The sequence below is a fragment of the Chelon labrosus genome (assembly GCF_963514085.1).
Source record: "Chelon labrosus genome assembly, chromosome: 5".
NCBI lineage: Eukaryota > Metazoa > Chordata > Actinopteri > Mugiliformes > Mugilidae > Chelon > Chelon labrosus.
In genome coordinates this window covers 12,540,009-12,565,507 of record NC_140341.1, presented here as the reverse complement: position 1 = coordinate 12,565,507, position 25,499 = coordinate 12,540,009, and the positions used below count along the sequence as shown (strand labels likewise).

The 25,499-nt window shown below is 43.5% G+C and overlaps 4 protein-coding genes across 5 annotated transcripts in view; all 4 read right to left on the bottom strand.

Annotated features, from left to right (window-relative positions):
* mgat4a (alpha-1,3-mannosyl-glycoprotein 4-beta-N-acetylglucosaminyltransferase A) overlaps positions 1-6,623 on the bottom strand; it is a 31,595-nt gene extending 24,972 nt beyond the window's left edge. Inside the window, exon 1 of the mRNA XM_084545123.1 lies at positions 5,500-6,623. Within this exon, the coding sequence (XP_084401249.1) occupies positions 5,500-5,593 (94 nt within the window). The 5' untranslated portion in view covers positions 5,594-6,623. The remainder of the gene's footprint in view (positions 1-5,499) is intronic.
* Positions 6,624-7,866: 1,243 nt separating this feature from the next.
* On the bottom strand, positions 7,867-11,517 carry creg2 (cellular repressor of E1A-stimulated genes 2). Its single transcript, XM_084544856.1, has 4 exons — positions 11,015-11,517; positions 8,932-9,101; positions 8,585-8,698; positions 7,867-8,482 (listed from the first exon to the last, which is right to left on the bottom strand). Exons 1-4 carry the CDS (start codon positions 11,453-11,455, stop codon positions 8,341-8,343), a joined length of 867 nt encoding a protein of 288 aa, XP_084400982.1. The 5' UTR covers positions 11,456-11,517; the 3' UTR covers positions 7,867-8,340.
* Positions 11,518-12,201: 684 nt separating this feature from the next.
* On the bottom strand, positions 12,202-19,818 carry cracdla (cracd like a; the record flags this gene model as incomplete). Its single annotated transcript, XM_084545640.1, has 11 exons — positions 12,202-12,765; positions 12,809-12,929; positions 13,325-13,750; positions 14,195-14,679; positions 15,043-16,174; positions 16,265-16,519; positions 17,201-17,347; positions 17,439-17,574; positions 17,679-17,823; positions 18,118-18,177; positions 19,815-19,818. 11 exons carry the CDS (start codon positions 19,816-19,818, stop codon positions 12,521-12,523), a joined length of 3,156 nt encoding a protein of 1,051 aa, XP_084401766.1. The 3' UTR covers positions 12,202-12,520.
* Positions 19,819-21,637: 1,819 nt separating this feature from the next.
* mitd1 (MIT, microtubule interacting and transport, domain containing 1) lies at positions 21,638-25,331 on the bottom strand. 2 transcript variants are annotated; one of them, XM_084545292.1, is made up of 7 exons: positions 25,005-25,331; positions 24,821-24,922; positions 23,594-23,730; positions 22,992-23,078; positions 22,788-22,900; positions 22,634-22,694; positions 21,638-22,544 (listed from the first exon to the last, which is right to left on the bottom strand). In XM_084545292.1, exons 1-7 carry the CDS (start codon positions 25,147-25,149, stop codon positions 22,449-22,451), a joined length of 741 nt encoding a protein of 246 aa, XP_084401418.1. In that variant the 5' UTR covers positions 25,150-25,331; the 3' UTR covers positions 21,638-22,448. The 2 variants fall into 2 exon arrangements, with proteins under 2 accessions (XP_084401418.1, XP_084401417.1); XM_084545291.1 differs by having other exon boundaries at positions 22,788-22,903; positions 25,005-25,330.
* Between the last annotated feature and the right edge of the window lie 168 nt (positions 25,332-25,499).

Sequence of the window (25,499 nt, the reverse complement as noted above, 5' to 3'; positions counted from 1 at the left end):
ACAGCCCACCTCAGGCTTTTCTTACCCTCTCTCTTTTAAAGATTTGGTCTTTCTACTCTCTTCTTCCTTCCAGGCCACTTAGGATATGTCTGGCACCTCGCAGCACGCACAAGCTAAATGTATATGCACACACACACACACACACACAGTCAACAAATGAGAAAACACGATATGCAAGTCATATCCTCTCCTATTCTAACAAATAAACTATACGGCCTGCTCATTCACTGCTATTTTTGTCCCATTGTGTTCGGAAGGAAGACAGAAGACAAGCATGTCTTTAAACTCAGAGGAAGTGAAACATATAGGCTTGAGGAAAGCACGGAGGAAGCAATGTTAGCAAAAAAGGAAGGGGGGTTTATTGAAACAATACGACCGTTAGAGCTGCCTTAATCGAAGGCCGGAAACCACGGGAGAAGTAATCACAGGCACAGCAGCAGCGTTTATAAAACATCTGCAATGCATCCATTTTATAAGTAAATTGAATTTCATCCCACAGTTCCTCTTCTGTATCAGAAGCCCATGCCGGTGCCGCAGCCATGAAAACCTCCGGATCGCATTTTCCACGGCGGCATTCGACTCATTACTGGAGACATCGGCCACACTTAGCGGCTCTGATTTATGTGAAAAGGCTGGATGGCTCTCGCTTACACCTGGAAGGCGTCCACTTAGCACTGCGTACGTTACATCGCAGTAAATGCTGCTCAGACACACGACATTCTTAACCACGTTCAAAGTGAACGAGCGTGAAATCAGATCACAGTGTCAGTTGGCTTCCTCATGCCAGCTTAAGACTGGAAAAGCCTGCTGTTTAGTGCTGTAAACCCAACTAATAGAATGTAAATTAGTGTCTGAGAACTCTCGCTGTCAATGTATATAAATATATATATCTCGCTGACTATACCTGAAGAACAAAATCAACAAACGAGGTGGTTAATGCAGGCATGTTTTGTCATTAGGGCCCAGTTACACCAGCTCAATGTACGCCCAGTTGTAAGAGCAGGCTAGGCATAAAATAGGCCTATGTCACGCAACAATTGAATATCGAAGAACGTCTCTGAGTGGGGAGACGACACTTCCGGTTAGCTTTTTACAATGGCGGAGGCCGATAAATACCACTGGACCAAGTCTCTCCGTAACTTGCCTGAAGTCACCTACGACGACGTGGTTCGGACTGTAAATGAACACTCTCAAGTATGAAACGTCCAAACTTTGGAAGGGATACAAGTTCTTCTGGGAGAAATTCATTTTCAATTACGCTGACTCACCTTCGTTAACGTTAGCTAGCTTGAATGTCAAAGTCAAGTGTATTCATATAGCAGAGATAAGTGTAATACATGTGTCAGATAAAACATCCTTTTTAATTAATCGAATTTTGTTTTATTTACAATCATTGGTGGGAATACATATTTAGTTTCTCAGTGGCTCCGAAACCTTGCCTGACGAGCCCCAAGATTGGTAGCATAGTTAGGTAGCAGCTGTACATGTAAATGTCGCTAGCATGTCAGAGAAGCTCCAGGTCACTACGTGAAGTTGTTACGTTGGTTGTTAGTTGAGTTAGTTGTACGTTAGTTGAGAATTATTATTACTAGTGCAGTGCCCGTCGGAAGTATGTATTCCTATAGTGGGAGCCTACAGGTGCTGTGTATGAGGATTAGTGGAAATATTAGAGCGGAGAAAACCTATTTTACCGATATATTTTACATTTCTTATCCAAACAACGTCAAACTTAGCAGTGCACATCTTCGTGCCCGTAGCGAGACACCTGCCCAGTTTCAAATCAATCGGGCCAACGGTTCGCGAGATATGCGTGCCACAGACACACACACACACACACACACACACACACACACACAGACGCTTCTTGATTTATAGATAGATGGCAGACTACTTGCTAGTTTTCCTGCCGGAGAAGATATTGAGCCTATTAGGGTTACCAGGGCAAAATATCATTTCTCCTTGAGTTTGGTTTCTTCTAAAGCCGATTTGTTAACAGTGCTCAAGATTTGTGCGCATGCTCCGCCTCTTCCTCTCCGTTTTTGGTGAATTTCTGAAAGTGGCTGTTTTTGATGCCATGGCAACCGGAGTAGTGGAAATATTAGAGCGGAGAAAACCTATTTTACCGATATATTTTACATTTCTTATCCAAACAACGTCAAACTTAGCAGTGCACATCTTCGTGCCCGTAGCGAGACACCTGCCCAGTTTCAAATCAATCGGGCCAACGGTTCGCGAGATATGCGTGCCACAGACAGACAGACACACAGACGCTTCTTGATTTATAGATAGATTATTACACTACAAGAACAACTGCGGGTGGAGGCTGCCATTGTTGTCATCGTTACAGTAGCGTTACTAGCAACGACCGGTTCTATTTCCCTACTCCGCGTTCCGGAAGCAGGAAGTGAGACATAAGCCTATACACTAGAAGTAATCAATACTACACTAGGAGTAAAGAAAGATAAAACTTTTTCCGAATGATCTCATTGTGAGGAAGTATATTTGGATACCCACGTTTTTTTATTTTTTTAGAAAGACAAAAACAAACAGTGGTTGCCAGTGTACTTTCACACAAAAAAGTAAAGCACTACACTATAGTGCTGCCCATATCAAGCAACCCAGCATTACTATTCACCTTCTAGTTGATACTGTTATGGTCTTCTTCAGATATAGCCGCAGAGATAGCAGAGGGCCGTCTCTCGCTGGGGGATGGAGACTGACAGAGAAGTACACATGCCGGGAGAGTCATTCAACATGGAGTGTTTGGACAGCTGACTGGCACTGCTCTCATTCACAGCAGTCAAGTGACCGGGAACAAGACAAGCTGTCAGACGCTAAGGTTTACAAATTAAAAAGAAATCAAATTAAAACTTTGCCCAGGATTACCTCTCTATCCCTATAGGCCCACAAACAAAACTAATAAATGTGCCTTTAAGCTACTGAAACATAAATATACACCGATCAACCACAACATTAAAACCTCTGACAGTTGAAGTAAATATCATTGACCATCTTGTGACAATCTAATGTTCCGCTGGGAAACTTTTGAACCTGGCATTCGTGTGGATGCTACTTAGACATGTAGCACCCACCTAGACCGGACTAGGCACCCCCACCACATAGCAACGACGCTCCTTGACGGCAGCAGCCCTCAACCCATAGGCCCCAAAGACCCCCACTAACAACATCCTGTTGTCGGACACCACAGGACACCCTCAGGAGGACCCATGTCCATTCTCTGATGAGTCACAACTGTTTTGGAGGCAACAAAGGAGACCTACACAATATTAGGCAGGCGGTCATAATGTTGTGCCTGATCGGTGTGAAGTCGTGAGCATAAATAATATATGCTTCCTGTTTCTACAACTGCTGGCATTATGTATATTTTAAGAAGGAACTAGTCAAGATGAGAAGCCATATTTAGACACGGTATGTAAAATAAAATGGAAAGTACATTATTTGCTTGTGACGCTGTCACGCAGACTCTTGAAAGGGCCACATACGAATCTGAGTTTGATGTAACGTGGGATTAATATAGTAACCAAAAAATATATAAACAGCCAGCTTCAAGCGTCATGAAGTGACATTTTCTGACGTCAGGATGCCAGTGTGGTTATATCTCTTTTTTTTTTGTCACTTTTGGTTAGTGTCTAGCTCACACCTCCTCCCACTACAATAGTCAGGGTTATGTTTGATCTTTGCGATGTGCACAAACAACAAAAAAAAAAAACAATCGCATATATATATATCTGAATTCCAAAAATAGGCCCATGAATATTTGTCACAAGTCCAAACTCAAAGCTCAAAGCTTAGGAAATGACATGTCAATAGCTCAAACGCAGACAAATAAACTAAAAGATAACACAGAGGAAGCACTTACGGAAACTGATCATATCATCGTATCGACTGCTCATCATTGGTGTTCAGAAATTTTTATGCAAGTGGCAAACAAAACTGGAGCTAGTTACGGAAAATTTGGCCTCCTTGGTGCTACTAGAGGTCACATATTCCACGGGGAACCTTAAAACTGCCGTGTGTTGAGATCTTTATGCCCCCGATACAGCCCAGAGCGTATTTGGCCTTTAAATAGCAAGCACTAGTGCTACTTTGCTCGTGGGCTTTTTTTTTTTCCACGTAAGACGCTCTGACATATCTCAGCAGTAAAAAAAAACCTCGAGCGCAAACAGTAAAAGTGTCACAAGCCAAATTCCTGCTTCCGTTTCGCTGACTTGGTTCTGAGCGTACGTGTTCACTGTCCTGCAATTGACTTGAAAGCAAATATCTCTTTGAAACTATGGATTACTCTCATTGTTGGGAACTCCAGTGGGCTAGGATTTTAGGTGAAGGAAAAAAAAAAGTATCACATGGAAAGTCACAATTTAAAGGCCCACGTGCTCCCTCACATTTTCTCCGTGATGATCAGGGGAGTAACAGAATCCCTTTTGCACATTTTAACGGTTCAAGCGTTGTACATTTGACATCGATATTGTGTGGTACAGATAAAAAAGGTGGTTGTTTCCAACATATAAAAGATAGCAAGCCACTTTATTATCACCTTGGCATCGCGTGAAAACAAGTGACTACAAGATCTGACAGGACAGAGGGCACAGCAATAATCTCTTGACCTGTGCTTATCACACACACACACACACGCACTTTAATCCAAACAGCGGACCCGCCTTTGCCTGCTCTGGTGGTGCCGTTCGCCGGACCTCCATTTAAAGGAAAATATTTCATCAAGCCGATAAGCTCCACCACGGTCATCACAGCATGAAGTCTCGGCTTGGAATTTATCTAAAGGCTGCAATTATTTACACTCTGCTGATAACACAACACACACTAAGGGCCCACAACCCTCCCTCCCCGCACACAGACAGGGCCAGTGCTCATAAGTAAGCGTTCGGCCTTGGGTGGGTGGGTGGGTGGGTGGTGGGGGCTACTCAGACACAGACACACTTGTGTAAAAAGTCAGAACCCAGATGTTTGACAGGATGTGTAAAGATATAGTAAACGGCCAGATGAAAGAAGCCTTATGTTTCTGAAGGCGCAAAACGCAATGGAAGATTAAAATGACTCAGAAGTGGTGTGTGTGTGTGTGTGTGTGAATGGTGTTTTAAACTGATGACGGCATGCTAAATGATCTCTAACTGATTGAGGTTGGACAGAAGCAAAAACTGTGGAAAATGAGCTGGAAGAAATTGGTCTGCCAACCTGTTATACACGTTGTTATAAACGATTTAAACACATTAACTAGTATAAGAGAGTGGCCCATGTGTAATATGGTGAACTGCAGGTTTTACTGGTACACCAATACCCATCTATTGAGCAACAACCGGATGGGTCTAACACCTGCTGTCTTTCGACAAGCTGCAGGTCACACATCAGCTTGATGTCTAACCAGTTTGTTAACCGGGGCCTCCTCCGAACGAACGAAAGCTGTCAGTTCTTGTAAGAGTCAACCGTATATGATTAGTGTGAGAACCGATACATCAAACGTACCTTTCCCATTCTGCCATGCCGTGTACCAGGAGAGGCTGAGGAAAGACGTGAAGAAAATAATTGCGGTGGCCACAGTTCCATTTCTGAGCCTCATCTCATTTCAGCGATGCCTCTCCTCGGCTGAGTTGTCGGGGACCCCGGAGCTGCCGTTGCCTCCCTCTCCCTCCGTGTCTCTCTCTCCGTCTCACGCTGCCTTTCAGGATGTTGAGACGGGCGTAGGCGCAGACATACGGGCGCGACGAGCGGTTAACAAGGCTACAGCCGCGGACTTGTGCGCTTTCGAGGGCAGTTCTCGGATGTGCAGCCGTCGGTCTCCCCGGTGCGTCTTTTTTCCTCTCGTCGTCGTCGTTGTTGTTAGGAGGGTTCAGTCCCGCGGTCAACTGCTTTTCGTGACGATGTAGCTCACATGGTCGGTTAGGAGGGGGGGGGGGAAACGAGCTAGCTGCCGATACAATCCATTATTGTGTTTACAGCCAGTCTTTAGCTACAAGTTACAAGTAGAAGGCATTTCAAGTGTGTGACGGTTGGTCCTCCGGGATAGGCTGCTGGGTCTGTGACGGCGCCCGAAAGGGCTACGCCTCGAATCACGTTGATTCCGCTTCAACTGGCAACAGATGAATACGCAATTAAAAGCAGCGTGTTGCAACCCCACAGAGCCGACGACTCAACGCAGCGCCCAAGTTTTACCTGGCACGGCAGCCGGCGGAGCTGCCGACTGCGACACGGTTTCCGTTAGCCAGTTAGCCACCGGGCTAGCATTAAGTTGAAACTCCGCTGGCTAGGATCCGTCAACCTGCGGTAACCGTAACCACAGCTACCAGAGGAGAGACGACGGTTTTTGCGGTTCGTCGCAGAGTAGCTTCTCGCTCCCGGGTGTCCAACCTCCGTTAACACGCGGCTATAAATAAATCAACCTTCACTCATTACCCCCTTCCAAATATTACACCTCAGCTCGATGTAACGTCTCCTGTAAACTAACTAGCATCGTCCACCTGTCATAACAGCCAGTATGTACAAACTACACTTCCGGTAAGAACTTTCAAAATAAAGCAGTTGCGCCTAAAGTGAACCAGTTTTTTAATTTTAATTATGAAAGCTGTACGTTTTATCAATTCAAATATAAGTCAGCGTTCATTAATTCAAGAATTAAATAATTTGAGATATATTTTCAGCAGAATCTCTCTCTACAGAATGACTCTTATTTATAAATACACAACACAGATATGTGCTAATGACCGAAATACTTAAATTAAAAATATAAAGCTGGATATCTTGTAAATTATCCCATATTTTATTGTGAAATTGGCCAATTTATATCTATTTTACTAGAGGAAAGCGCACCACCTAGTGGCCATGTCCTCAACAACAGCACTAATCTGGATGTTATTTGTATGTTAGCGCCACAGGGCGGCGGTACGGGGCAGTTTCCCCTATTTTATTCGCAGGTACCCCTTTACCTGTCATTGCTTTCTCTGCCATTATAAATGTCATCAAACGACTGAGGCGTGTGTGTGTGTTAGATGTAAATTCAACACCTCTGCACACCGATGCAACTCTCCTAAAATGCATTTTCTATTTAAGTAAATGTTTATGCAAAAACTTAAATGCAAAACCACCTCCACTTGCTTGTGTAGCATTCACATTGTAGTCGTGTGCATGCTGGCGTCGGTATGTGTTATGCTACGTTCAGTGTTTAACTACTGGAAAATAATGTTCTGTTATGGATTATACTGAATGCAGTTCATAGTAAACTTAGAAGTAAAATGCAGTGGTCTTCTTCAGTAGTGGCTACTTACTCTTTTTGTGTAACATTCATTCTGCAAATACAAGACTATTTGGATATTTTGTCCGTGTTGTCAGTTTGTTGAGAACTGGTTTTCTTTGTAAAAGTTTTAAGTAAAACTTTTTTCACTGTAAAACCTGCATGTCCATGCATTTATTTGTACTTGGGTGATTTCTACTTTTAAGTCAGATATTATCAGGAACGCAACAATAACGCACTGTTTCCGTAATCGTTTCTTAAAATTGACTTTACTTGGTCCATTGACTGCATTCAGATAAAATACCTACTCATTCCAAGTAAATTTGCTCTACCCACTGAGATCGTAAAATTAAACTTGTGCCAAACTCAGTCCTTGTTTTTTTGCATTGGAGCCTGGCTTGCATTATGCATGTATGCGTGCAAGTGAGCTTTTATACATTTTCGAGTTATGTTATGTTCCAGACAACTGTTATGTTTCACAGTCTTGACTTTGGGGGAAAACAAGTATATTCTTGAGCTTTCAATTATATGATCCTCATAAATTAATCACTATTAAAGGAAGCCTGAGCAGGGATGGCTTTCTAAATCATTTTGAGTCGTGTATCTTCAGTTAACAAATCTTTATTCACCAAAAACTGTCAAAAAAGGAGAATGGAAATTAAAATTCCCATAAAGATTTCAGTGGAAACTGAATACAACAAATGAACTTGAAATGTATACTCAATAACTGAGTGTGGTAATATTCATTCGTTTTTGAAATGGCACGCATATCCCAGTGCAAACCCATAAACCCAGCGCTTAGTAGGATTAAATGATACGAAAGTCATTCAGAATAACTAACTTATTTTCACACTTCAATAGCAGGGAACTGATTAATTGATCTCATGTATCAAGCTGAGCTGAGAAAGAAGACAAAGTGTAGGCGTGAAGAACATTCATTCTCACAAATTAAAATAGATACTGAAAAAAATATAAATGCTTTGTGAATTCTCACACCTTTCTGTAACAATATCTGTGATGCACACAGCTCAACTGAAATGTATTTGTAGGTTGATGATGATGCAGGGGGAGGGATCCTCTCAGAAGGGCGTCGCTTTGAAGTATTCCTCCAGGGGAATGAGTGATATTCCTCCTACCCAGTCCTGCAGCCACACCTGGACCAGCTCCAGCTTCATGAAGAACCACTTGTGTCCTACTGGCCACTTCGCCATCACAGGATGTCTATGAAAAATAGAGCAGTCCATGAAAATGAATGCACCAAATGTTCCTCTAATTCTGAGCGTTAAAGGAAGCAGACAGACAGTATTACAATACTACGGTCACCTTGAGAACATTGCCTCCTTTGCAAACGTGAGCTCCTCTGGGGACACCTCCACCATCTTGCCTGTTAGTGTGAGTCGAGCACATCTGGGATCCTCTGGATCATACACCATTTGCCTTGAAAAACAAAAGAATATGCTACCGCTGCAACTCACACTGTTCTTCATAGCTCACAAGAAATGTGTTGGAATTGAAATGAGGTCAAATCAGTTAAGCAAACTGCTCAGGGGCTTCAAAAGCACCAGGGTCACTGGTTGTTATCAGGGCACCAGCAGTTAATGTTTCTGGGCCGTTTAGCAAATTAATCTGACCATGACTTAAGTGGAGGGACTTTAAAAGCCGAGGCCTACCTGCAGAATTCTCCTTCTGCCTCTGAGAAGGTGAGAGAAGCATAGGGGTTGCTTTTGAGGTCTGAGACAGTGTTGTCCATTGGAGTGACATAAAAGTAAATCACTCCAGTGCTGTTGTCCAGCGGTCCATCACTGATTGAGAAGATGTTCCCAAAGGGAAGACCTTTGATCTGTGAAGAAAAGAAAGATTAAAGCGATATTAACAGCGATAGATGAGTGAGGACACAGGTTTCTTTCAGTAATAATACTGAATAAACATGAAAGCAACACGTTTAAAATAAAAATGCAAAAAAAAATAAATAAAAAAGGTAGCATTCAAAGGGATTAATTGAAGGACTCTTGGAACAACACTAACATGTAAAGCAGTAAGTAATAATAACTTTCATTTTTACAAATGTTTTTTCAGCTAATCTCTAGAAAATAATAATAATAAATAATAAATATGTCTCTGAGCAGTCTTTTTCAGGAACATCTCACAACACATGGTGAATTTCTGGCACTGAAACATCCGTTTGGGCAGAGGTGGAAAGTAACGAAATACATTTACTCACGTTACAGTATTGAGTAGTTTTTTTGTGTATTTTGTATTTTTCAAGTAGTTTTTAAAATCGGTAATTTAAATTTTACTTGATTACGTTTTGAGTGAAGTATTGTATTTCGCTACATTACAAATCCCATCCGTTACTGAGTAAAAAAAAAAAACGTTGACTAACGAAAACCGAAAAAAAAATCGCGCCCGGAACCACGTAGTGAGTGACGTATGGTCAGCATGTAGGCTACCACTACCAAGCGCCAAGTCTTTCTGTAGGAGATTGAGAACGAGATGGAGGTGGATCAGAAGAGCGACGACGGTTCAGAGACAGTTTGATTGACAGTTGATTGTTTGAAAAAGTTTTATGGGATGGTCAGAACTAAAATTGCACATTATCCCTTTCTAAGGGTCTTACATGTCATGTGTGACATGTGTTATGTTGTCATTACATGTGTATACATTTGTATAGATTTTTATACATTTGTATAGATTGTTCTTTAATTAAAAACTAAACAGTTTTGGATGTATGACCCCTTGTCCTATTTTCACTACATGGGAGAGATCCCCCGCCCCGTTCAAGCCTACATGTTTTTTTTTTAAATGTAACTAAGTAACTTTTACTTAAAATACATTTTAAATTAGCTACTTATTACTTTTACTTGAGTAATTTTTCAGATGGGTAATTTCATTTGTACTTGAGTAATATTTCATCCAAGTATTGGTACTTTTACTTGAGTACGATATTTTAGTACTTTTTCCACCTCTGCGTTTGGGTGTTAATGTATCATATTTTATAAGCTTGTTGCTTCGTTTGTCTTATCTGTGAAGGTCAGATGTTAAGTATGTGGATAATAAATTGTATCTCAGTCTACCTCCCCTGTTCAGAGGGGTGTTTTCCAACATCACACAGATGGCTTCCTTTACTAGTCTTAAACTATTTGCTTTCTGTGGCTAAAATATGTACGTAGTTGTCCTGGATGTACCCCTTGCCCCTTGTGCTTCAGGCGTAGGTGGACTGCTGAATCCTGACCTGAAGGAGGCCATCTTTGTAAAATTGGAAATCCCTTCTCTTTGTAGAGGGGAGGTGGACTGAGACATAAAGTGTGAACAACCCACAGATGTTCCACATGAAAACCTAAACTCCCTACCCGTCATTTAGAACTGAAGGAGCCACTTGGATGAGTGGTGAAATGTCTTTTGGTAACTCAACAAGTCAAGTTGCCTTTGTTTTAGTTTTGTGTTTTGGACGCACCTGACTGCCTTCACAGACAAGACAAGACAGACAAGACAAGACAAGACAACCTAAAAAATGTTCTTAGAATAAAATTAAAACAGTATCTATGGCTGACTTGATTTTTGCACATGATTAGTCTATTAAATATGACACAGCAATGCAGATCCCATAGGTTCCTAAAAAAGCTAAACTTCCCATCCGTCTTTGAGAACTTTGCTTGTTATGTTTAAATGCACTGACCATGACCACGCATTTGTTATAATGTCCCGAAACACATACACCCAGCCCAGGACCAGTCCCCTGTGTGTGTGTGTTACCTTGTCTTGAGTTGAAATGGTCGCCAAATGTCCCCAGTCACTGTAGTGAGCTATGTATCTGGCTGTCCTGGCAGTTTCCTGATGTGGAGGAGGAGGTGGAGGAGGGCTGCTGCTACTGCTGCTGCTGGCAGACTTCTCCACCTTCTCCAGCCGATATGAAAACAGCCGAGAGGAGAGCTGGGCTACATTGTCGCCTTCGGGCTTGACCAGCTCTCCGGGGCTCTCTGCACTGTCTCCGAGGACGTCGGATAACGGATAACCCTGTTTCCACAGCCCGGCGCCGTCCACCAGCAGCGCCGGGGCCACCTCCTCCGACAGGTCCGCGTCCTCCACCACATCGTTGGAGGACACGACCCAGGAGACGGAGCTCCTCAGGGTGTAGCCGAGGCACAGGGAGAGGATGCTGGCAAACACTGCCAAGCGAAAGCAACGGGGCCTCATGTCATTGAGCTGGGAGGAATGGCCGCCCTGCTCCACTCACTCTCTTGTTTACAAACTCACGTGTATGTGCTTTCGTAACACGGGGACACCAGACCCAAAGCGCGTGTTTACAGCGACTCCTACCGACAGACCAGGGGAGAGCATTTTATAACCAAGCCAGGTGCTGACATTGACGCTCTGTATAATGCACTGTGGTAGATATAGGTTTGGTTGACAGTGCATTTACTGGTGGCTACTCAGTTACCTGCATATTTTATATTTCACAAGATTTTTGAAACACACTATACTAAATTCTGCATCTGTGGTCACTTCCCTTGCAATCTCACAAGATTGTGTTTATGTCCTTAATCCTGGAAGGATTACGCAAGTAGGTCTTCATTATATCCTGAAGGTTAACGTCCTGCTTGCAAATATTTGTCAAACATTACATGGTTACAAGTCTCTGCAGGATCGGTGCATTTTACAGCTGTGGAAGACGTAACCCTGCAAAGCTGTGACATGAGCTGGTTATGTCATGTTGGACTGTTAACTGTCCCTGCAGGAAATTATAAATCAGCAAAATCTAAATTTAGTTCAATCTAATTTAACACCTTTGATAAGTTCAATAAGTTTTATGAGTTTATTGAGTACTAAACTATATTTACAACCGTGCAGGAGAGTTCTGTTTGACAGCAATAGTATGGTGATATCAGGTCTCGTCCAGCCTTCATTAAAATACCTGGCAACAAAAGCAGTCAACATTATAAATTTTATTATTCAACATAAACCTTTAACAGCAGTGAATGCTGAATCACATCAAACATTCTTTGTAAACACACCTTATCTTAAAGTGGTCACTGTGGAGAAAGATATTTAAATGACATTTCAGAATATACTCTGCTTCTCTCCCAATAAAACGGCAACACTTCACAATTTAATATAAACACAACAACCTCAACGATTAGCATGGAGTTGAATCAACAACTCTGACCGCCTCAGCAAACATTCAGCACATTAAACTTAAAAAAAGGTAGCATTCGTCTGCAGGGATGTTTACATTCTTGATTTCATACTCTGTTTTCCGTCTTAGTCCATGGTCTTATCACTCCAGGCCATTGACTTCCTCTTGGCTAGCTCCATCCAGGACGGCTGCTCGCTGTCAGACATCGACTGCAACACTGACGGCAGAGTGGGCGACGACGACGGTGACGAAGGCGTAGCCGGATTTTTCCGCAGCCATTTTTCCTCACGAGGCCTCTCTGGAACTTTGGTGGGGCTTGACTCTACAAAAACAAAAGCCTGTGTCACAATGCTGCACATGAGGTGTTTGTGCAGTTATTGTTATTATCAATACTATCATATATATCAACACACCTGCAAGTTTCACCCCTTGCTTTCCCTCTGGCATTGTGTCTTTGCTTTGAGGTGGCGTTTTGGACAAGGCGTGGGCCTCATCGGGTGCCTGCATTTCTGTTTGAACTTTCCCCAATTCCACCTGAGAAAAATACTGTATGTTAGAGCATCACGATACCTTGGTTGTGGTAGTTAAAGAAAAGATCTGGTTATGTTCTGTAGTTCAATAATTGTCAGAAACTGCCAGTGAAAGACCCAATAAAGCTTATTTATCTATGCCAAATTCCTCCATTGGTGTCCAAAACCTATTTAAAATAAATAAATGAGCCACCAGTTGCTCTGACATGTTCAATACCCTTGTGTATTTAATAGAGGACCAAATGCGCAAACTACTCCTAGACATAATCCACTAATCCACATAATTTTCTTTTTTAAAACTTTAAATTACGTTAGTGACCTGTTTTTAGAGATACGCGTTCAGCATGTAGAGGGTTCAGACAGGGGAAGTCAAATAGTATTGAGAGGATGACATATCACGCATGATATGAAAGACAGCAAAGAAGTACCACAAACCCCCTTGGGTCCAGGCGCCATGGCCTCCTCTGCCCGTCTCTGCAAAAAAGCAGCCCTCTCGCTCAGTGAACCAGCCAAAACCGCTCGCCTGATTGAGATGGTCTCCTTTTGCACCGTGGCTTCTCTTTCACCACTTCCAACGACTGAAGCTGAAGGAGGAGCTGCAATTGAAGCGACAGTAGAAACCGAAGTCGAAGCTGAAGTTGTGGATTTGAGCTGGATGGCGGCGTGCAGTCCTCGATTGCTCCAGGGGGATTGCTGCTGGCCTGAGGAAAAGTAAGACTGTGCAAGAGACTGTGTGGTATTCCCCTGTGCAAACTGAGATGTGGTTTCTGTTTGTGAAGAGGAGCGCAAGGGAGACTGGGTCGTCCATGGAGTGGTCCGTACAGTCTGAGACACAGACTGTGAGACCGATTGACTTGTATGTGGCTGATCTTCGCTGCTTTGCCTTGATATTTCTGGTTCTCTAGAGGTATTTGACTGAACACTTGTTGTCAGTGACATTTTCTGTGAAGAGGAGTGCAAGGGAGACCGGGTTGTCCATGGAGTGGTCCGTACAGTCTGAGACACAGACTGTGAGACCGATTGACTTGTATGTGGCTGATCTTCACTGCTTTGCCTTGATATTTCTGGTTCTCTAGAGGTATTTGACTGAACACTTGTTGTCAGTGACATTTTCTGTGAAGAGGAGCGCAAGGGAGAATGGGTCGTCCATGGAATGGCCCGTACAGTCTGAGACACAGACTGTGAGACAGACTGACTTGTATGTGGCTGATCTTCGCTGCTTTGCCTTGATATTTTTGGTTCTCTAAAGGTATTTGACTGAACACTTACTGTCAGTGACGTTTTCTGTTGCGCTGCCACTGGAGATGGTTTAACCATCTGCACCTGACTTCGAACAGTTTCTGCTTTCATTGTATCACCTGGTTGTTGATTCGCAGATTGTACATGCGTTGCACTTTGTTGTGTCTTTACAGTCTGGGTCGGTACTTGTGCACCAGTCCCTGCTTGACCTGCGGACTGCACTTGTGCTTGCGTTCGACCTGCAGGCTGCACGTTTGCCTGTACATTGCTTGTAAAATCTCTGGGGAATCTGCTAGTGAAAAGCTGTTGCAGGCTCCTGGTTTTTTCCATTGCTAGACTCATCCAGGACACCTCAGGCGGGGCCGCCTGAGGGGCAGGTTGTGGTTCCTGGGGTTTACTCTCTGCTTCTTTGGGGTTTGAGGAGGCCGTTGGGACCTCAGCAGGCATGACATGAGGATTGTTGTTAAACGGAGCATTGTGCTTGACTGGAACGTGGAAGCCAGACGGGGTCGGATCTGAGGAGAGACACAACTCTGTTAGATGTGCTTGGCAGCACTGTTAAAGTGTTAAAGCCTGTGTAGTGCTGCAATGAGTACAAAGTTCCCCTGTGATCAGTAAGAATCTTATCTTTCTAAGGAGCTTATTTACCATGTGAAAGTTGTTTCACAGACAAAGCAATAGAGCATGCATCTGAGCAATGTTTTACTCTACATGGAATCAAAAATGTCTAATTCTAAACCGTGTATGTAAGCAAAGGTCTTTTTAAACTTAAAAGCGAACGATTAAACATCTTTTATGTGATATTTATTTATGTATATCACACACAATGGACATTATTAGTGTCATGAATTTCATGTTAAGAGTTCTCAGGGACTCACCTGTTGGTCTGACTTCTTCAGCGGTGGACATTGTACCTAACATGTTTGCTGGCGGCCTTTCAGACACACAACTGGCATTATCACTTATTTTCAGTCTCTTTTGGTCCACAGTCTTTGCGAGCCGGTTAGATGCGGTATCATATCGAAGTCTAAACGACTGAGATGTGGTGCGCAGTTTAACGCCAAACGCTGTCTTTCCGTCTTCCTCCTGAACCTCCTTTGCCTCCACTGCCTCTTCCACCTCCTCCTGGCTACTCTCCAGTTCTCCTCCTTCCACAGCACCTGTGGGGACATTTTTAGACGGTGTCCCTGGTTCTGTCTTTTTAATGCTGTCCTTCCTCTCCCATGGAACAGCTGGGGCTACGGGTGGCGCTGCCTCTTGCCCAAGTCTTCTCAGAGAGAAGGGGCTCGCTTTGAACTGCACGCTTCCAAGCTCCTCCCTTTCCTTCAAACTTTTCTCTTCGGTCACCCTAATTGCCTTATGCTTAGTTTCAGTCTGTTCCAGCACTCCTATAAAACTCCCCGATCGTGGTCTTTCGCCGTCTTGGCTTTTGGAAGTGTTGATGGACAAATGGAAAGAGCCAGATCCTGGGGCAGGTCTCTTAAATCCTCTCATGGTCTCACCCTCAACTTGAACCGGCTGTCGAAGGGAGGAAGACCTGAACGGCGCCATCGAGGTGAAGGTGGTGGATATCTGGTCGGGGGAGACTTCAGCCTTGTTGAGAGTATTCCTCTTGTCGTGGAACGTCACTCGTATCTCGCCCTCCCTTTTGTCCTTCAGTTCTGACTCTATGAAGGACGAGTGAGGTCGTTCACTGGACAGTGCGACCCCGCGTCTGTGAGGTCTGACTCGAAAATTCAGGGAGGGTACAGGGGCTACTGTCACAGAAAGAGCAAGGTCCTGTTGGGGAAGACTTAGACTGGACGATTTGGGTGCTGCCTCCAATGTGACAGGTGCCACCTCTGCAGGTTTTGAAGGAGGGGAGATGTGAGATGCGACGGTAATATTGATCCTTCCTTCTTCTGCTTTCATCGTCACCTCCTCTTGAACACAAAGCGGCTGCTCTTGCTCTTTCTCAGACTCGGGGTGGTCGATGTTGTTTTGGGTGTCTGTATGAGCCTTATGCTGAGTCTGTAAAAGGGAGATATCAAGTGAAGGAGGTGTGATTTGTGTTTTTACAGACAGCACTGTATTTACAGACCAGTGAAAAAGATCACTCACCACATCGAGCTTCTTCTTCGTGCTGGCCCTCTGGTTTTTGGGTTTGATAGACATCCGGTGGCGTGCAGCCGAGGTGTCCAAGCAGGGACTGAACTGGGCTGGTGTGCTAAAGTCTAACGGGGCCTCGACGGAAGAAGGCAAGGAATTGGAAGGGACAGAAAGAGAAAAAGAATGGGATGGGGTCGGTGGAAGGGATTTGGTGGGTGCGGGTTTGGGGGTGGGAGAGAGCGACTGGGAGGTTGGCTGGGATATCGTCTGGAAATAAGAACAAATCATTACATAGCAAATAAACTGTGAAGACAAATGCCTTTAAAAAAAAAAGCTTGGGCTATACATTCCTGATCTTAATGGATAAAACTGCTGATATTGTACATTTTTCTGTGAAAACAGCAACTTATTCCTCCACTAATGACTTATTCTTGCGTTCAACTGATGTCCGAATATAAATAAAAAAGGAATCACTGAGTATGACGATTGCACTGTGCGGCACATCCCTTCAATAATAATAATAATAAAAAAAACATGGACACTGCAGTTTATTTTGAGTCAATCCTGCATAAATAAATCCTCACTAGCGCCCTCGTTGCGCATTAATCTGTGCCTTAAAATAGTCCCCAGCATGTGCACTACTTACTCCTTGTTCGAGGAAAAACTTTTTGCAAAAAAAACAAAACAACATAGCCCAGCTGTTCAGGGGATTATTATACTGTATTCTTTTTTTACATTAAACTATGTATATTTGTGAACCATTTAAAATAAGTAAACCCTCAAAATGGATCAGCAAATTGTCCGCAATCTGCAGAAGCAATCTGACAAGAGTCTGATCAGTGTCACAGCTCAGGAGCAACACTCAAAAGTCCCTCAGATCCACAGATGTGCTCTCGAACCAATCACAGATACATGACCACGTATAGCTTAACCGGGATGATTAATCACCTTGGTGAGGGTGCCATGGGATGTGACGTCCCCTCCAGACATATCAGAAGGGCTCTGCTCCGAATGACCACCTACATCCTCTGGGCGTCTGAACGGAAGAACCATGGGTGGTGGACCAAAATGCATCTTCTGCTGCTGAAGCTTTATCTTTCAGAGCACAGAACAACAAAGTAAAGTCACAACTCCTCTAATTTTGAAGTTCCCGACAACACGCCTGCAATAAAAAGAAACGCCGTACCTGCAGAGCTTTAATTTTGCTGTGCACATTCTCCTGGGATAAGACCCGGACTGGTTCATCGTCTATCAGAACCTGCTCAGCCAGGAAGATGCTGTCGTGGGAGAACGCCCTCGATCCCATCATGCCCTGTGAGCACCTGAGTTAGGAGGAGGGGGAAACAAACAAAAAAGAAAGGATGAAAGACTAGAAATAAGGACACAAACATGAATGTGAAAGGTTTCCTGTCAGGAAGACACTCACACCAAATCTTCATCCGATCCTAGTCCTTTTCCTGCAGTGATGTCACTGACTGACTGGCTGAGTCTGGCGTTTCCCTCTCCGCCTGCTCTCTTACTCCTTCCGAACAGACGTGTTTTCAGAGCCTTGAGCTTGGACTTTTTACGTCCTTAATGGAGATTGAGAGTGAGACAGATCCAGGTCACAGCAGCTCTCTGTCTCTCACACACACACACACACGAGCTCATAACCACCTCTCTGCATCCTATATAGTATTCTCTCAGGATCTTTTCTATTTCTTACATCAAATGTGTGCAAACCTGTAGGATCCGTTAATGACAGCGACAGTCCTTGACGTGTGCCGAGCATGCGTTTAAACGTTAATCAGACCTCCTTCTTTTTTTATAGCTCTGTTTGTAAAACTTGCCTCCCTCTCACTGTAACACTCTTACGTAAATCCCACCTGGAACGTCCTCTGCGCTTTCGTCCGTATCTCCGGAGAAAGACTCCATCGGCCAAGCCCCTGCGGAAAACAAGCACAGGAGAGGCGAGAGGGAAAGTGTTTAAAGAAAGGCAACGTGAACGAAAAGCAAGCGTGCACAAAACCACAAAAGCCGCAGACGTACACTTTCTAAAGGCTGCCGTCTCATGGTGGAGGGCGCTTGGAGTGGTGCTGTATTCTCTGCCCTCTTCCAAGAACACAAAAGAGGTTCAAAGGTTTATTGCTGTTCATTATCAGGACTCTCTACTGTAAATAGGTGGGGTGGGCGAGGAAACTGTGTCCTTAAGATGAACAAAATATACTCAGAGAAGGAGTGTGACTCGTTAAATGTGGTGTTGTCAAGAGAAAATACCTAGACAAGATGCATGAGGATCTTAATGGGACATTGCACTGTGGAGGGTGTATGCATGCTGCTCTAGGCCAGCTCTACTTGAGGGACACTTGACTGATTAACATCCAGATTGGGTTGGTGTACTACAGGATGCAAGATCTAGTTTAACTTTTTGTCTTTGCTTTACTTTTTTGTTTGTTTTACCCTGGGGATTCAGTTTGAGGTGTGCATAAATCTGTGTTTCATGTAGTTGTTCCCGTGTAGCCAAGGAGATGCTGTCAACAGAGCGCGGCCCTTGGCGGTTGCTCAATAAGGCATGATGAGCCAGGTGATGGCTAAACATGCAAAGTCCACACCACACCTCCCATATAACCGAGTACGCCCTGCCTGCTGAAAAGGGCATGAGGAAATGAAGGAGAAGAAGAAGCCGCACGTGATTCCACGAAGCTCCCGGGCCTCCACGCAAACTGGAACTTGTTTGGGAGATAACCTCCACAGCGAATTAAACCGAAGTGCTCGCGAATCAGGCCATTCCTGAGAGTTTTGCCGTCCACTGAGCCGAGCCATGGCCCCCAGAGAAGCAGAGGATAATCCAGTGGATTATTAACATTGCAGAGAGATCCTTGCAAGATTTCCCAGCACCGTAATAATCCACAACAAGGGCTTTATCACAAAAACTTCCCATGCCGCATACTGCAGGAAACAAATTCACCTGAGAGTCACTGGAAAACACACACACACACACACGCACACATTCACACACAGTCCAGCATGAAAAGGAGTCAACTCACCAAGTGATCCTGATGCAAGCTTCTCGGCCTCCCGTTTGCTGTCTCTCTCCACACAGAGTTGTCTCGTCCCACAGCGCTGTCACTGCACTAATGTTAAAACCTCAGGCTCGCGGCGTCCACATCTGCAGACGGAGGGAGATGCAGAGGGGAAGGGAGCGGAGGAAAGTGAGAAACAAGCAGGGAGAAAAGAATGAGAATGAGAAAGAGAGAGAGAGAGAGAGAGAGGAGGCGGAGGGGAGGGAGTGAAGGTCACTCCATCACCGGGTAAGCAAATGCACAAAGAGAAAAGAGGACAGATGAGAAAGTGAGGGAGAAGGAGAGGGAGAGAGGGAGAGAGAGGGAGAGAGGGAGACTCTATTACATTAGTGGCACACTGTGGCCCTCTGCGCTAAGCTCCTTATAAAACGCTAACCTGATTTTAGGCACAGAAATGAGAGTAGAGGGAAAAAAATAAAGCTCCAGTTGGAAAGAGGACATGCATGGAGGAATTATGGCTCATAGAACTGTTTACACATTACACCGGGTTGCTCACTCACCCATATGATCGCAGAGGGGAGTCCATCTGTGTGTGTGTGTGTACAAATGTGTGTCTTTTAAAGTTTTTTTTTGTCAAAGCTGACATACAACGTTAAACATCCACCAGACACTGAAGATTAAACAGCCTTTATAGGATTCTAAAGTGGACACAGGGAGATGTGTGTTGAATGTTTCCCTTGTCATTCATCATGTGCTTCTGCAATCATTAAAAGAGGCACGCTTAAATCCTGCTTCCTGCACATTTACACAGGACGGCATTCAGACGTGGAAAGCACTATCTAGGCCACTGGGCTGCGATCAGCGGGGAGGGAGGGAGGGAGGGAGGGCGGCAGGAGAGCTGGGATGCAAACCCTGCGCATCCACGTTCGTGCCTTGGCATGTGTGGCCCAGCAGCTTCCACCCTGATGAGGCTCCTCATCACACAAATCCTTGTCTCTTCCCCTGGAATATAAATCCAGCCAGAGGCATCCGGATTACAAGCAACAGACCACATGCACCGTGTTCACAGTCCACAGTGACATAAGAGTTTGGGATGTGGTTTTACTTAATTCCCTCATCCATGGGTTTATTGTCCCTAATCTACAGAGGACAATATGCAAGCAGGCTTACCTTACCCCGTAATGATGTGTAATGTGATCACAGCTCACATATGCTGACCTATGGGGAAGCTTTAATGAAATATACTGCATGTTTGCAGCCCTGTCTGCTTCTTGCCTTGGTCCTCTCAGGAGAAAGAATAAAGAAGCACTGACGTGTGTTACAGTATACGTTTGTCTGTGGTTTTCTCATGGATTATAATTTCTTCCGCTCACAGCCCGGATGAGGACCGTGCATATCGAGATTAAGGCCGATAGATAATCCGATCACAGAGCTGTTTGAAGTGATGGGGGGGTGACGTTCATTCACGGGAACTGTTTCCCGAGGAAATTTTATGATTGGAATATCTTCCCACGATTTTTATGGTGAAGCATTTTGCCAGCAAGATCAATAATAAGATAAACCCCACACTTGCATAATAAACTACTGTCTGTTCCTGTAGAGAGATAAAGGTTATCAAAAGTAGATGTTGTCATTTGAAGCCATTTACATTTTTAAATCAATCATTGACCACATGTCGGCGTGTGGGCTTTGCATGAATGCCAGGAATGTTGTGTTAATATGTAAACACATTAACGCATCATCTTTCAAAACCACAGACTCCAGGCCTTTTGAAATAGAGTGCCTATAGCCAGCAGTTTCACTAACAGCTGAGCGAAGGAAAGACAAACTAAAAATACTGTGAGGAAATGCTTTTCCTCACAGTATTTTTTAAGGGTAATAAATGATTGATGATCTGAATTGCTAAGCCAATAATCTAAAAACAGCTTAACACAGAATTGAACATTTCTACTTTCTCTGGTTGGGACCTCTGTTGCACCGCGACACCTCAAACTGCTGATGAAGACCAAGTCATGTGGTCAAACTCTCTGGAGCAGGTGGTGAATGTGCCTCACGCCGAGATTCATTTGTGACTTAGAAATGGTTGTTTAAACTCTCAGCCCTCTGCAGGTCACCGGTTTCTTTTTATTAGTTCCTTGGGTGTGTTATTCCGTCCAAAAAGCAAAAAGGCGTCAGTGTTTTCCCGCAAGACCTGGTCTATTTTAATAAATTATAAATTGTTTCGAGACAAAAGCATATAGGTCCGTTTGGTTTAAATACAGCTTTAACAAACAGTAAGGCCTCAGGTAACAAACACAAGTGTCAGTTCCAGTCATTCATCACGAGTCTCTTTAACTCAAGGTCTCTAAAATAATATAAGATACAAACTAAATAAACTATTTTAATACTGGGTTAAATTCCTCCCACCGTCCAAAGACATGCTCGTTGGGTTAATTGGTGATTCTAAATTGGCCGTAGGTGTGAGTGTGAGTGTGAATGGTTGTCTGTCTCTCTGTGTTAGCACTGAGATAGACTGGCGACCTGTCCAGGGTGTACCCCGCCTCTCGCCCGATCACAGCTGGGATAGGCTCCAGCCCCCCCCCTCGCGACCCTTCACAGGACAAGCGGTTACAGAAGATGAATGAATGCATGAATGAATTTTGGGTTAAATTAATTTTCAATCAGACTTAAAACATTGTTAAACTCATTTTTATTGTCACATTGTTCTTAAATTAGAGGCACTGAATATACAGGAAGTAGGCAGGTTCTTAAGATGGCACATTTAAGTAGTGCAACAGACAGTGCAATGCAATATAAAATACTTCTATAATAAAAATGATTTTAGAAAAAATTATTTCTTCCACTAGATGGCGGTAGAACACCATAAAAATCACCTTCTCTGGAGGCAATTACAAGAGAATTCATAAAAGCAAAAAAAAGGCAGCATAGAAAAAAAAGTAACGTTATAAAAATATAAAATAAAAAGGGACCCTTGTGCATAAATTACCTGTAAAAATGAATATCTTATACATGCACCTGACAAATATAAAAGATTTAATCACACAGTTAGGTGGAATTTAAGGCATGCTGGATCAGCATACAGTAAAACCTCTTGTTATAAGTTAAACCCCATGTAAACCCCCCAGATGTGTGTGAAGAGTAGGTAAATAATAAAATCACCTTCAGGAAAAAAAAAAAAAAAAGCTTTGCGAGTCTCACAGAGTTTTTGTGTGTTTGGTGTGGAAAATGTCTACGCTCGTCTCCTGGCACTGCCTGAGGTCATAGTCACAATATCCAATCGAGAATCGGCCCTGTGGGACAAACATAACTCAGCGTGGAGATTCATGACAGTAACTAACGGTTAAGTATTGGATGTAGAGGATGTAGAGAGTAGTCTCACCTTAGGTCTCTTGAAGTAATCTAAACCTCTTCCTATTTTTATGATCCAACCATTGTCAAACCTGGAAACAAAATAAAGTTCAGTTTACTGGCACAAAACGGAGCCGCCATTATGGACTAAAAGGAGCTTGTGTGAACTTGCAGATCATCTGTACCTGATCTCCCTGTCGTGGATGGTGGAGGAGTACTGCAGATCCAGAGTCACTTCACGAGCACTAAGACTCCCTTTCAGCTCCGCCAGAGCGCTGCTCTGCTGGCTGCTATCACCCTGCTGAACAGAATGAGAGGCGGTTAAACACACACACTGAACGGAGGAGACATCTGTGGCTGCTCCGCATTCATTACATGGTGCAACCTACTTCATCCTGTGACGTGAGGAGGTGGATCCGTTTGACCTTGCAGGAGGCTTTTAGCAGCATCTCACAGAAGCGCAGGAAGTTGTACAGCTGTGGAGAGGAGAGCCGAGGGGATTGTAAGACGATATTATAGATGCAAAGTGCAGCGTACACAACTGAACAAATACACAATAAAGCATGTGTTCTTTTACGGTGTGATATGATATAAACAATATAAATGACACGTACTTAATAGCAAACTGTTCTACAGTCTAAAAGCACAATTGCCTACTTTCTATCGTTTACTAGTAATTTTAAACAAGTTTCAAGATAGTCATCAAGTCCAGGTTGTTTTTTTTTTTTAGAACTAATTAAAGTTGTGATACATATTTCTATGTATTATTGATATTACACTCACATAAAGTACAAATAAAAATAAAAATAATAGATGAGGGATTTTGGCGCCCTCTTGCAGATGCCTCGTTTCAGAAGTTATTAATGCTGCCTTGAATTAATTGAGTTAACTAAAACGTTAAGTGATTAAGACTGACTGAAATAAAAATGAACGGTAGTCGCAAGCTGTAAACAAGTACTGCTTGAGACGGTGCTAAAAGCAAATATCTTACTTGGTGTGTGTGTCGTATGTATGGGTCCTCCACCCAGACCTCTGTCAGAGTGCTGCTGATGTATGGCTTGAACAGCGCCTCGTAGCTGTAACCTGTGGCATCCTCCGATATTCTTATCTGCTCATGGTACTTCCCGTCTGTCAGGACAGGGACGACAGAAAAGAAACAAAAATTAATTCATGAACATATCATGTCATGTTGTTCGACCCAGAACCATGTTAACTCAGTGTTTAGGAGTAAGCCTTGAGACTGGTTAAAAATGCAGTAACTTGGGGTCTTCACACTTTTTAGTTTGTAATTGTACCTATATATTGTACTATAATCTGGGGCTCGATATTTACGGAGTGCAAATTTGTTCGTTAAATAATAAGGCTTTGAGACAGATAACACATGATTACCTATTTTAACTACTTGTTGTAGAGGCTGAGACCTCGTGTCAATGCACACGGTTCATTCCAATATCCACCAATCAGCCATAACTTTATGACCAACTCTCATAATCACTGGTCAAATGAATATCTCATTGTCATGGCACCTGTCAGTAGGTTATATTGGGATATATTAGAGAGCAAATGAACAATTTGTCTTCAGAGTTGATGTTAGAGAGAAGGCTGGCTGTTGTCATCCGATCCAACTGTAGCTCAAATTGCTGGAAAAGTTAATACTGGCTCAAATAGACATGTGTCAGAACACGCAGTGCATCACAGATTGCTTTGTATGGGGGCTGTGTAGCTGCAGACCAGACAGGGTGTCCATACTGACCCCTGTCCACTGCTGAAAGTCCTGACAATGGGCACGTGAGCTCCAGAACTGGATCACAGATCAATGGAAGACGGTGGCCTGGTCTGATAAATCAAGTTTTCTTTTAAGTCGTGTAGATGGACGGCTGCATGTGTATAGTTTAAGTGGGGAACATTTGGCCGGGGGATGCAAGAAACACCCACTTGTTGCTGGCACGGCAGCGTGCTTGGTCTGCAACGATGCTCAGGTTCAGGTGGAGGTACATATCAAAGCAACATCCACATAAGTGCCATGGACCAGGATATCCAGAAGAACATTAAATCCTAATGAGATCTCCAATGTTGTTCATGTCAATGTAGTTTTAATGGTGCGGCTGATCTATGTACAAGTGTGTAGAAATAAACATTAACATGTGGCTGGTTAGTTCACCCATGACCGTGGCCATTTCCTGATTTGCTCTCCGGGGTTTTATTACAGGTGAATTACCTTCTTTCAACTGGTTCACATGAGCTTTGATTTGCTCTGCTCTGTCCATGTAGCCCTTTATCTTCTCCCTGTAGTGCCCTCTCTTCGAGTCATCTTTCACGGCTGCTTAGAAGAGAAGGAAAACACGATGTCTTTCAAGCCGCTTACTCTGTGTTTTATTGTTTAAAAGAGAGACATACGAGACCTTTCAACACGTCCATGAGCAGCTGGATGCCTTCCTGGTAGCAGACCAGAGATTCCTGAAACCGGCCGCTGTTGTCCAGCTCCACCGCCCGCTTCAGGACAGATATTGCGGACGTCTCCATCCCTGGCACATGATTTTGTGTCATTGTTCTGACTATCTATCGTTTTTTAAAAATACTACCTGAATTTAGGAGAAGTTCATGCTTAACTCGAGTCAGAAAAGCTCCTAAATGAAGTAGTGATACCTTCGCCAACTTGACAGCTACACGAGTGCGTTACAAAAATAGCTCCGGCAGAAACGCAAAGGCTAAAGTAGGCTCTGTGATCATCACATGGGCTCACGTTGAATAAACTAAAAGTTAATAAACTTATATCTGTTATATTCAAAATATTTTGTTTTATTTATTTTATTTTAATTTCTAATCATTATTGCAATTAGTCTTTAAGGTTTCTGTAAAGACTGTAAAATAAGAAGAGGAAACATTTCAAAGCGGTT

What these genes read in the sequence shown, in the direction of transcription:
- creg2 (XM_084544856.1), bottom strand. Translation starts at nt 11,455, where the DNA reads ATGAGGCCCCGTTGCTTTCGCTTGGCAGTGTTTGCCAGCATCCTCTCC. An exon ending in CCATTTCAACTCAAGACAAG is followed by an intron (nt 9,102 to 11,014) that starts GTAACACACACA and finishes TTTTCTTCACAG; the next exon opens with ATCAAAGGTCTTCCCTTTGG. An exon ending in GCAGAAGGAGAATTCTGCAG is followed by an intron (nt 8,699 to 8,931) that starts GTAGGCCTCGGC and finishes TTGTTTTTCAAG; the next exon opens with GCAAATGGTGTATGATCCAG.
- mitd1 (XM_084545291.1), bottom strand. Translation starts at nt 25,149, where the DNA reads ATGACACAAAATCATGTGCCAGGGATGGAGACGTCCGCAATATCTGTC. An exon ending in TGTGAACCAGTTGAAAGAAG is followed by an intron (nt 23,731 to 24,820) that starts GTAATTCACCTG and finishes CTGTCCTGACAG; the next exon opens with ACGGGAAGTACCATGAGCAG. An exon ending in TCCTCACGTCACAGGATGAA is followed by an intron (nt 22,904 to 22,991) that starts GTAGGTTGCACC and finishes CATTCTGTTCAG; the next exon opens with CAGGGTGATAGCAGCCAGCA.